Below are 12,769 nucleotides of genomic sequence, written 5' to 3'. Positions count from 1 at the left end.
CACATAGATTGATAGATAACAGTCATAAATTATAATCAATGACTGCAACTATCACCATTGTAAAAGCGGTCTCAAACTTTCTATTAGAAACCACGACAAAATATAAAAAAGGTAAAAAGAGAAGCCTGTGTACAAATCTGACAATTACATTAACTATGGATAGCAACAGATGTTGAAGCTTCGACCAATTATATGTTTGTGTATCAATATCATGACATTAACAAATAAAGCTATTGCGAGTTATAAACCAACTCTTCAATCCTAGGCTTAATGCCTTAATCCATCCCAATACAGCTGTCTGATATGTAAATTCAAACAGAATATTAAACATTCCATTAATTAAAAACTGAATTTGAGTTGAAATTATTGCTATCAGACTAATGAATGTCACATAGAACTCCTAGGTTTCAAGATCATATCATTTGGCATAAAAAAAAAAAGGAAAATGGAATGGAGTTGAGAGAGAGTTACCTTTTTCAGAGTTGATATACCAAGAATACAACCAGCAGCTTGATTGTAAATCTTGATCAGAAGGGTCAAAAAGAATTTCCACCAGCAAAATGAGAGCAGACTGAAATTGAAATTGAGTAAACCCATAAAACACAAACCCAGTGCTTAATTTGTGTAATGCATAAGTGGACATATGCAATCAAACTTGTTTTATGGATTAAATCTGTATGCCAATCGACAAACCCAGCAAACAAAAACCAATTCCCAAAACAAAATATGAAAACTTTCATTGTTACTTGAATATGAAGATCAAGAATCGAATAAGAACAAAGAAGCCCAAATATCTGAGTTCCAAATCATACCGTAATCCTTGCTGCAGTCTTTGATTTCACCTTGAACTGCAAGCGGAATATGAAATCAACAATGAAAAACACAAATGGAAACCGAACGAAGCAGAAGGAAGAAGCTCAGGTGCTACTGAGTCGACAACGAGAGAGGCGAGGTGGCGAGAAGCTGAGTCGAGGTGGCGGAGCCGCGGAGGTGTTGCGAAGTTGAGGTGACGGAGCCGCGGGGGTGCTGCGAAGTCGAGAGATGAGTCGAGAGAGGCGAGCGCGAGAGTGACTCTCTGTGAGTCTATATAGTAAGGAACTAACTTAGTTCAACTAAGGATTAGGGTTAGATCCACTCATCCACAGATCAACGGCTTAGATCAGTAGTTTTAATTATTTTTTATTATTTTTAATATAACTCGGTTGGTACATGGTATACTGTATTTTGAAAAAATTTGTACCACGTACCAACCGACTTCTAAAACTTGGTACAGTACTACTCTACCGAAAACTCGGTTACCAACTACTTGGCATACCAATTTATTTGGTACGGTTGGTACATGGTTGGTTGGTATCGCCAGGGTCCAAATTGCCACCCATTGTGCGCAGTATGTCTGACAAACGATAGCGACTCCTACGCTGACTTTGAAGAATGAGTACAAAGACAGAATCTCCAACAAAATAGGAGATATAAAATCGATCACTTTCAATGTTGATCATATGTAAAATATTCGATTTTATTTAAATTTTTTCATCATTCAGTTCAGTAAATGAACTATAGTTATCCCATATTTTCCCAGTTTAATTATATATATCGTAATTTTATTCTCATTATCCTAATTGACGATACTTGTAATTGGGATTCACATCAACTCGTCTTACCTATATATGATCCCACAATGGATATTAAGAAGAGTAATGCTAGATGAACCACCATTTGGGAACCACCATTTGAGAACCACCTACAGCCCACCTGACGTGGCAGCTGATGTGGCATACTCATGTCATCAAAGCTTAATTCTTAGTCTTATATATATATATATATTATTTATTTTTTTTTTTACTTATAATTCCGTTTTCTTTTTAGTTTTGTAATTACTTAATTATGTTTTTATATGCATCCTTATGATATATTAAGTAAGGATAATTGGTTGAATGTTCAACAATTCTAGCAGCGAGATGCGTTCCATTATATGTAGAAGTCCCTGGTTCATGTGTTTGACTTGGATGTTTTATTGATGGTGTACATGTCTCAAGCATATCTGTTCTATTTGATATAATTTGTTCTTCAATTATTCAGCTATTTTCAACTAGCCAGCTCGTACGGTCGATCAGTAGCTATCCTCCTTACCATAAGGAGGTGATAAGAGGATTTAAGTACTTTGCATTATTGATGGGTTTGGATTATTGGTACTAGTCAATGCAAAGTAATAGATAAGTTTATAGGCTTATCACGTAGCTCGATACTGAATATTATACTACCGAAGTTAGAAGGCAAAGAGATGTCATTGAGTTATGTGTTATCATAAAATACAGAACTGCGGAATTCTAACTTCATAGGCTTGAAGTTTTGGTACCTCTAAGATTAATCCTTCTCTAATGTAGTAGTTTCCGTAACTACATAGGCTTGAAGTTTTGGTACCTCTAAGTTTAATTTCTTCTCTAAGATATATTAATTAGTTGTAAATGGTTGAGATGCAATGGTGCATACTGAATGGAGAATCGGAGATGCATTCACCCTATGATAGCATGATGCATAGCTCACCAGTCAGGCAGTCACCTGCCCATCATATATAATCTAATTCTCGATTTCTCGATCAAGAAATAGATATCTGTTAAGGACCTGTGAGCACAAATATAATAACTCATTATTAGCATAAGGATGCCCATTGACATTGAAGTTAGAAGTCAACTTATTGTTAGAGATTAGTAGGGTATAGTAAGGATTAAAATATCGGTATTGGTGTATCTATCGGTCATTTGAAAAATAGAGATATCGGATATATCGGGAAAATCCGGGAAAAGTTATCGGGATTTTGGAAAGAATTTTTTTTTTTTGAAATATTTAATTTATTGGATTTACATATAAATATTACAAACATCAACTTCATCAACATCCAGAATGAGAATCTAAGTCATTGATAAGACGCACGTTGGTCTACAAAAGTACAATAATCAGACCAAAACATATGACTCATATAGTACGAATTGTAGTGTTGAATATGATAATCATATATGTCTTTGGAGCAGCCGACTGTTTCCCCTATAAATGGATAATAAAGATGAATCCAACTGGATGACTGATCACTGACTTCCGTGCATTGATTATAGCCATAAACATTATAACCATATTGATTGTTATCTTGGGATTCATTTGAGGTTCCAGTCCCACACTCCCACTACCTAAACTCAAAACTTAGCGCAACTGAAATAATATCTTGATCATCATTTGGACCTCTAGTCCCTCCTCTCATACATGGTATCCTCTTGCGCTCCATACTTAGTACTTCTATAGCCATGATCATGGGAGGCATGATCGTAATTTTCTTCAGATGAAAAATTGTTTAATCCACCAACTGTAGAAGATTGTCCATATACAAACCTGATATTTCCACCACATTTTCCGCTTCCACCGTCTTCATCATCATCTTCTTGAGACCACCACTCTTCATTGGGATACGTACACCTTGAGGGAATTATTTCTCTTTTGGAAATCACTCAAGACCCTAGCTCACTCTTCATTGGGATATACCTCAAAGGAATTACTTCTGTAACACCCCAGACCCAATTTTACCTATTTACTGGGTATTCTACGAGTTACTGAGGAATTTAACTGTGCTCGGTAACCTAGTAAGTTAACACTCAAGTTTATTTACGAGTTTTTCTGGAAATGTCAAATTATTCTTTTAAGGTCTCGGTGTCGTAATTCGTGTCGACACGGGTTCTCCGGTCGTTTTGGTTTATTTTCGGAGCTCTGAAGTATTTTTCTACGATTTATTGAAGGTTTGGTAAAAGAAATTAATTTTCTGAAATTAGAATGGCCATTTAATCTTGGCCGTCGGATCTTTAGGGTTTTGATCTTAACCGTCAAATCAAGTATAAAGGGAAGGGAAGAGTTGACCGAGTCAAGAAGCCACACTCGGGCGTTGACCCGAGCTCCAGCCTCTCTTTCCTCTCTCCAGCTGCGTCAGTCTTCTCCGGCGCATCGTCGCCGATTTCGACCACCACTCACCGCCACACCGGTCTCAACATGACCGTCTCATTCTCTTCTATCTAACCCGGTCCATAGCACTCGACTCTAGCCCGATTCAAAGCCAAACCAAGGGAGAGAAGCCTCGACTGTTTTCCGGTGAATCCTCGAGATTCCGGCCACGGCGTGACGAGTGGGAGGTAGGGTTATCTTCCTCTCTTCCTACTTCACCTTCTGGTACCTTTCTTTTCGCCAAATCGTGCCCTAATTGAAAACCCCTTTTTCTGTGTTTTCCGGGTTTCGAGCTCCTAGTTCCGGCGGCCGGCGCTCGGTGGTTTCTGGCGAGTTCTTCAGCTTTTTAGTAGGTCCTATGAGCTTGGTGTGAAGTTGAGACTGACATTGGTGGAGTTGCTTATCGATCGGGACCGAGGCAGTGGTCTAGTGTGCTTGACCGGAGAGGATCCGAGGTGAATGGTGTTGTCGCAATGAAGAATGAGGCAGCGGTTGTGGATGTTTGGGGGTCCTGCATATTGAGTCCGGACCAGGAGAGTTCTTGGGATAACATTTGAGATCGATGGAAGGTAATCTTGATCTCCTTTGATGTTATATAGTTGTTGTGTGGATATTCAGACTGATTGGATGCATTTTTGGTGTTGCTTGTCGAGAACTTGGTGTATTGAAGAATTGAGGGAGGTCATGGTGAAATTCCGGCAAGAGGCCGGAATCCGGCAGAATATTCCGGCAAGTCGCCAGAGTCTAGCAAGGGGTGGAGCTGGCAGAAATGATGGAGGTAGTGATCGATGTTTCCTTTTCGTTGTATGTCGTTTTAGTAATAGGAAAGTTTGTAGGTTGTAATCGGAAATCTTTCTAAGTGAGGAAAGTTTCTATTTTAGGAAACTTTCCTTTTTTGGAAACTTCTTATTTATGAAAACCCTTTTTGGGTGCCCTTAGTAAATTTTAGGGTGAAGTTGTGTAGAGAGGAAATGAAGGAAATTCTTGGTTTTGTTTGTGAGCATGTTTGATCGTAGGGGATCATAAAATAATTTTGGAAGTATTTTGGTTAATGTGTTAAGGCATGGAAATTGATGGTGACTTTGATTATTAATATATGTCGGTCAATCCTGGTCAACCCAGGATACTTAGTCAATTTAAGAAGTTGAATCAATGATTATTTCGGAATCTGGTTTGACCGATTTATTCTGCTGTTTATCATCAGACGTGGGATTGACTCGAGATTGTGAATAGTGGAGGCAACGCTTGAGGAGTATGCCGAGCATTGGAAGGCTTAGGCCTAATACTGTGAGTGGACTTTTGTTTTAAATAATATGCATGCTATGGTTCATGGTCGAACATTTAAATTGTTGGAGTTTTGACGTCATTTAATTTTGACGCTTTTATTTCTCTTGGACAGTTACCGAAAAATAGGATTTTTCGGGGAGTATAAATATGTATATTGAGGAGAGTATGTATATAAATGCTAGCTAGCCATATGTGTCTGTCCACCTTAATGGCGTAGCATATAGCCGCATTATGGTGTGCCGTGAGCGTTGGACGTGAGCATAGTAACCCTATATGAGTGTTTAATTCATATAGGGGGTATGGACACATATTTATACACCCGTCTGTCCACCTTAATGGCGTAGTGTAGCACCGCATTAAGGTGTGACGTGAGCGTTGGATGCGAGCGTAGTAGCCCTATATAGACCCATGAACTTATATAGGGAGTATAGACGTGTGTAAATACATACATATATGTTAGAGCCTGAGAGGCTCGATATTATGAGATGAAAGTTTTATCGCTTGCATCATGCATTCGATTTTTCTTTGAAAATTGATTTGGGGAAACATAAATATTTTATTTATTAATTTATTTTTGTCCACTCACTTTAACGTTTTAAAATGTTTTCCCCTGGGCCCTTCGTTTTAAAAATGCCCAGTTTGCAGGTTAGTATAGTTGAGGTCGGACGTACATGGAGACGAGGCATAGTCAATAGCATAGCTTCTGCTCATCTTTATGCTTCTGTCTCTTTTTCTTCACTATTAGAATGGCTCTGAACCTATGAGTGGTTGGTTATAATATTATTTTTTTTTTTGATTTTCAGAAGTGCTTGCAGGTGTTTTAGGAAGGGTTGTCCATTTTCAAGGAAGGTTTTATCGATTTTTCGGTAGAATCTCTTTTGGAGGTGGTCCCCGCAGGGTTTACCTCTGGTTTCAGGGTGAAATTCGGGGTGGGTCATGACAACTTCTATCCTAGATATCACTCCAGACCCACACTCTTCATTGAGATATACCTTAAGGGAATTACTTCTATTCTAGATATACCTCAAGGGAATTTCTCTTCCGGAAATCACTCAAGAGTCAAGACCCTCACTCTTCATTGGGATATACCTCGAGAGAATTACTTCTATCTTAAATATCACTCGAGACCCACATTCTTCATTGAGATATACCTCGAGAGAATTACTTCTCTTCCGGATATCATTTCAATTTTTTTTACAGATATTTTTTTAATATATCGGTGATATATCGGAAATATCATAAATATCAGAGATATTTCCTAAATATCTGAGATATTTAATGGTATCGGAGAAATATCGGGGAAATATCGTAGATACGGTGGAAGATAAGATATTGACCCCTATAAATATATCGGTCATTCGAAAAAAGGAGATATCAGATAATATATTGGATATATCACATATATTTTAATCCTATACTTCATCTCAGCCTAAGGTTGACGTTTTAATTAGTTGGAGCAATATATCCAAATATTGAGTCATGTTTAGGTAGTTACTTGATTCAATGCTTACTATCTTTGGATCTACATCAAGAGGGAGAGAATAAACTCTGAGGCAGATAAACTAATTCCAACCATTAAATCATGAAACCTTTGCCAAATAACAGGGTCTAGAAGCCGCTTCTCTAGTTAGGCCTCCATAACCACAATAGCCTTGAGCAGAAAAGAGTGTAGTTGCGACCCTTTGGACTTGTCTACCCTCCGCGTCTCGATTCAAGGTTTGCATGCAAAGCCTAGCTGCATGTCGATCACAGTCGCAACGCACAGACAACTACCTACCTGAAGTCGACCTCCCTCTATGTTTAGAAAAACAATCTGCTTCGCACAGCAACCAAAGAGATCTAGCAGCGAATGAACAAAATCCCATACTAAAATCAACATATGAGCACTGTATAATGCCCAATGCCCGAACATCAAGATGATGCGCACCGGCGCAGCGAAGTTGAAGACTTCCCTGCTCGACATAGGAACGCTAGAGCTAGAGAGTTGCCGCGCTGCAAGCTTTGAAACCCTAGGGTTCCTTCTCTCTGTCTTTTCGAAATATTAGAGAAGAGTAAATCAATGGACAAATGTGAAAAACACCAACTTGGTGGAGTAATCTTTAATTTATGCAACTCTCGAATTCGTTTTCCTCACTATTTCCTGCCCTCTCAACACTCTTGTATGAAAAGTACAAAAGTACAAGGGTCTATTTTATGAAGACAAATAAGAGCTGCTATTTTTAGTTAGATTATCTGTGAATCGGACAGACACAATAATATATATGCATACATATATAACATCTGCCAACATTCTTATCTATTTGTCCTTACCAAGCGAAGCCGATCCAATTTGGATTGACGTAATACACAGTCGACCTCATTTTCTTATTAAAATTGTAAAGCTCTCATAAGATATCAGCAAGAACACTTTGTCTTTGTAGCTAGCTCTTCCTCTCTTTCTGAGGAATTATGAAACGCCGGAAATACAGCTCCCTTCCAATGCATTCCCGACAAAGACCAAGTCGTGCATGTTGTCCGCATCCCTCTTTGAGTAACTGAAAGGTTGTTTGTAATTATATATCATTTAGTATATGACAATGTATGACTTGGATTCTTAATTAAATGAGGAATTCTAATCCAAATGAAGAAAGAAACATACATTAGAGAGGAAGATGGTTCATCGATATCATCCTTCTCATTGGCCATCGATAGATGACTTGCATGTTGTAGGGTTTGAATTTTTCTAAATATATCTGCAGGGTTTAGCCAGTAAGACTTGAAATAATTTATTGGTTATACATGTCGGATGTCTAGCTCATAGAAAGCTAGGGTTTCGAATTTGGTTAATCTTAATTTTAATTTTCTTCTTTTTCTCTTCTGCAAAGAAGACGTTTCAATGAATTGCCAAGTTGTTACATGCAATCCTTGGATAAACTACAGATCGATTACTGAAAAACTTTGAAGGGTGAGCGACATCCAAATGATGCAATCCATCAAATTAAGCAATATACGATTGGAATTTATAGCCGGCCGGACTATATAGCATACATAACTATCTAATAAACTCACAGCAATGTTTGAAATGTACACATACGTTATCCAATAATTAAGCTAAAGAAGAGAAATATGATTTGATGTGTGGAAATTAGGCTACAATGTGGATGAAGAAAACACTCGATTACTGTTACTTCCTATAGCTATATGCAACCTTACAGCTCATAAATCACTGTTGTGAATAACAGCCAACGGTGCTTATTGTCCCTCCTTCAACACGGGTCGATCAGATTGATTTAGGCAATAAGAAATATATAGCAAATTGCTTCTACTTGCAGACCAAAGTGAACACATTAAGAATTAGCATGAATGTAAACACATATAAAACAGTTGGGAACTTGGGGGCGGTGATTGATGAAACTAATACTATTGTATGGTGGTGACGGGTGAGGGCTTTTGATTCTTTTCCCTAGTCCGAAAGGGTAATCACCTAAACAAAGAAAAACTACCCCAATCCAAACAAGTATTATTGGGTTAATTATTTAGCAAATTAGAAGACAAAATTGCTGGGTTTATAAAATAAATTAATATTATGTGCAATATTCCACTCCATTTTGCTTGATTAAATTGTTTAACATGCAAGTAATTAACGTGCTTGGATTTCTTGTACTAAATTGACAAAAACTGTATATCCATCACAGCGAAGTGTACAAAAATCAACTAAAATAATACGGAATGATGTTGTATCTAATTAGTCATTTGAATTTTATCATGAAATACAGAAAGATTAAGGATAACATAGACATGCCCATAATGTATGTTTGTATTATCGATCTGCGAAGATAATATCTCTCTCTGTCTTTAATCTATGCAACCAATACCTTTTGATGGTATTTGTATTCTGCGCATGGACCAATGTGCTGAGCTAAGATTTCCGAATAATTAGGATATTCATTAGAATTAACAAATAAGATTAAGGTATATAGTATGCAGTTGGCTAGGCAATTAAACAGCTGTTGGCCTATTAGACTGGTTATGTGATCCTTTGGGATATACGATGAGACCATTCCTGTTCATTTCAGATGCGGAGAACTGAATCACAAACTCTTTTAGAATATATTTAGAATCTTTCTCGACTCTTCAGAAGTTCAGAGCTATTTACAATGTCAACGCCAAAGCCCTATATAAAAGCCACACTCCCTTCTTATCTTCCTCACACAGCATCACATCTCCATTTTAATCAAGTACAAGTTTCTGCCTCCCGGCCCTTTCTTCCATACTCGAGATCCCCAAAACTCGAAACCCTAAATGGCGGAAGTGGAAGGAGAACCAGGAAGCTCCATGCATGGAGTCACAGGAAAAGAGCAAACGTTTGCATTGTCAGTGGCTTCACCTATTGTCCCAACCGATAGAACAGCAAAATTTGATTTGCCAGTTGATTCTGAGCACAAGGCTAAAGTCTTCAAGCTTTTTTCTTTGGCCAATCCTCACATGAGAACCTTCCACCTCTCTTGGATCTCCTTCTTCACTTGCTTTGTCTCGACTTTCGCTGCAGCTCCTCTCGTCCCTATCATCCGAGACAATCTCAACCTCACCAAGCAAGACATCGGAAATGCTGGAGTCGCTTCTGTTTCAGGTCAGAAATTTCCTTAATTAGTTTCCTAAAATTTCCTTTTCAGATTTGTTCTCTTTGGAAACTATTGACATCTATACACTCCATAAATCTCATTCATTACCATTTGTAAACTCAACAATATATTTCTTGACACACAAAATGAGTTCTGGGACGTATATCCAAACACTCTCCCTAAGTCAATATATTTCTCTTGACACCCTATTCTTTGTTTGTTTCACAGGGAGTATATTCTCTAGGCTTGTAATGGGCGCAGTATGCGACTTACTTGGACCACGATATGGATGCGCATTTCTCATAATGCTTACCGCACCCACAGTGTTCTGCATGTCATTTGTTGCTGATGCTGGGGGTTACTTAGCCGTGAGATTCATGATTGGTTTCTCTCTTGCTACATTTGTTTCTTGCCAGTACTGGATGAGCACCATGTTCAACAGCAAGATCATAGGTTTGGTCAATGGAACAGCAGCAGGTTGGGGTAACATGGGTGGTGGCGCCACTCAGCTCTTGATGCCTATTGTGTTTGATATCATCGGCAGAGCCGGAGCGACTCCTTTCACTGCTTGGAGAATTGCCTTCTTCATTCCTGGTTGGCTTCATATCATTATGGGGATCATGGTCCTGACTCTTGGCCAAGACTTGCCAGACGGGAATCTTGGTGCCCTACAAAAGAAGGGTGAAGTTGCCAAAGATGAATTTAAAAAGGTCAGTTTAATTAGGGTATTTGTTTGTTTTTCTTGTTTCTACTGTTAAAACTTATAAGAATCTGTTAAAACTTAATTAATTAGGAGATTCAATTCAAGGTTACCGAATCTGTTGTTTAAATTGTACAGGTGTTGTGGTACGCTATCACAAACTACAGGACGTGGATCTTCGTCCTTCTCTATGGCTACTCTATGGGGGTTGAGTTGTCGACTGATAATGTCATTGCTGAATATTTCTATGACAGGTTTGTTGATTCTGAATCTTATTTATGTTCTTAATTGATTCTAAATCCTATTTGGATAACAAGTAGATCCTAACAAGTAATTAAAAGGCAAGCTAAACCTAACCAAATGTCAAACCATCTAATAATAGGTTCAACCTCAAGCTCCACACTGCCGGGCTCATTGCCGCCACATTCGGTATGGCCAACTTCTTAGCTCGACCCTTTGGTGGGTTCATTTCCGATCGAGCAGCCAGGTATTTTGGAATGAGGGGCAGGCTATGGACACTCTGGATCCTACAAACCCTAGGAGGAGTCTTCTGCATCTGGCTCGGCCGGGCCAACACACTCCCCGTCGCCATCACCGCCATGATCCTCTTCTCCGTAGGCGCTCAGGCCGCCTGTGGCGCAACTTTCGGAATCATCCCATTCATTTCTCGACGATCTCTTGGGATCATATCAGGTCTCACCGGTGCTGGCGGCAACTTTGGCTCCGGACTGACCCAACTTGTGTTTTTCTCATCCTCAGCCTTCTCCACAGGCACTGGTCTATCTTTCATGGGGGTTATGATAGTGTGCTGCACTCTACCAGTGACTTTGGTTCATTTTCCACAGTGGGGAAGCATGTTCCTCCCAGCTTCTCAACACGTCGAGAAATCTACTGAAGAGTTCTATTATGGGTCTGAGTGGACCGAGGAAGAGAAGCAGAAGGGTCTGCACCAGCAGAGTATCAAGTTTGCAGAGAACAGTAGGTCTGAGCGTGGTAGGCGTGTGGTCTCAGCTCCGACTCCACCCAACACCACACCTTCCCATGTCTAGTCAACAATAGTTGAATAACTACATCAAGGTGCAAGATGATCCAAGGGTGGAACCGACGACTTATACGATTGTATACTATAGTGTACCTCTATCAATGTATTTCATTAGGTTTACAAGTATTTTGGCCTGTTATATACAATTATCTGTCCGTAAGGCAATTTCAAAAAACTGTGCGGAGGCTCACTATTCCGAGGCAAACATTGCTTTAAGGTTGCAGTGTTCTTTGAGCTGGGTTCAAAATACTCCTCCTTTGCTTCACGTTCTCCAATGAATGCAGTCTCTGCTCCCCATGAGGGCTTTGTTCATGGTTTTTTTTTTCCTGTTGATTTCTTCTTTTGTTTAGGAGTGGGCGTTGTGCGGTGTGGTGCGATTTGAGGCCGAAACCGCAGTGCAGACTTGTCATGACTCACCCCGGATTTCCCCCTTGAAAATCCGGGATAAACCCTGCGGGACCCACCTCAAGGGAAATTCTACCAATATTTTGGCATAACCTTCCTTGAAAATAGACAACCCTACTTGGAAAAATAACCAACTCCAAACAAAACACTTCTAATACCAAATCAATCATCATCTCCTGGAGCCACCCGCTCCCTCAAATAAACAACCACCACATCACAAAATATTATCTCAAAGCAATTTCATAATTTAACCTCTCATAACATCAACACTAAATAAATCTTTCAAATCACTTCTACGTTGAGTCATAAACTCTTAACACAAATAACCATAAATTAATACAACATCCCATGGTTATCAGAGTACGTAACTAATTGAAGGAACCGAGAAAATATACAAAATATTTTCATAATTTCATCCCACATCACAAAATATTATCTCAAAGCAATTTCATAATTTAACCTCTAACATCAACACCAAATAAATCTTTCAAATCACTTCTATGTTGAGTCATAAACTCTTAACACACATAACCATAAATTAATACAACATCCCATGGTTATCAGAACAACTAATTGAAGGAACCGAGAAAATATACAAGTAGGTTAAATCGGTAACATATGAGTGAAAACTGGATGAGGTGGAAAATATGACTCATCTCCTACACTTGCCGAATTGAGCTCTGTAGACTGGGCAATTAAAAACGAAAGGCCCAGAGGAGAAGTATTTAAAACGTTAGCGTGAGTGGACAAAAA

At 38.9% G+C, this 12,769-nt stretch overlaps 1 protein-coding gene across 1 annotated transcript; it reads left to right on the top strand.

Moving 5' to 3' along the window:
* Nucleotides 1–9,549: 9,549 nt before the first annotated feature.
* On the top strand, nt 9,550–11,922 carry LOC101313814 (high-affinity nitrate transporter 2.1-like). The gene is made up of 4 exons (XM_004302034.1): nt 9,550–9,877; nt 10,098–10,579; nt 10,708–10,823; nt 10,952–11,922. Exons 1-4 carry the CDS (start codon nt 9,550–9,552, stop codon nt 11,616–11,618), a joined length of 1,593 nt encoding a protein of 530 aa, XP_004302082.1. The 3' UTR covers nt 11,619–11,922.
* Nucleotides 11,923–12,769: the final 847 nt, after the last annotated feature.

The sequence above is a fragment of the Fragaria vesca genome, linkage group LG6 (assembly GCF_000184155.1).
Source record: "Fragaria vesca subsp. vesca linkage group LG6, FraVesHawaii_1.0, whole genome shotgun sequence".
In the NCBI taxonomy this organism is placed as follows: Eukaryota; Viridiplantae; Streptophyta; class Magnoliopsida; order Rosales; family Rosaceae; genus Fragaria; species Fragaria vesca.
Note: the sequence above shows the minus strand (reverse complement) of the source record. Positions and strands in the feature narration are given on the sequence as shown.

Excerpts from the sequence above, each read along its gene's own strand:
- LOC101313814 (XM_004302034.1), top strand. The coding sequence starts at position 9,550 with ATGGCGGAAGTGGAAGGAGAACCAGGAAGCTCCATGCATGGAGTCACA. Across the intron at positions 10,580-10,707 it reads CCAAAGATGAATTTAAAAAG|GTGTTGTGGTACGCTATCAC; the intron begins GTCAGTTTAATT and ends TAAATTGTACAG. Across the intron at positions 10,824-10,951 it reads GCTGAATATTTCTATGACAG|GTTCAACCTCAAGCTCCACA; the intron begins GTTTGTTGATTC and ends ATCTAATAATAG.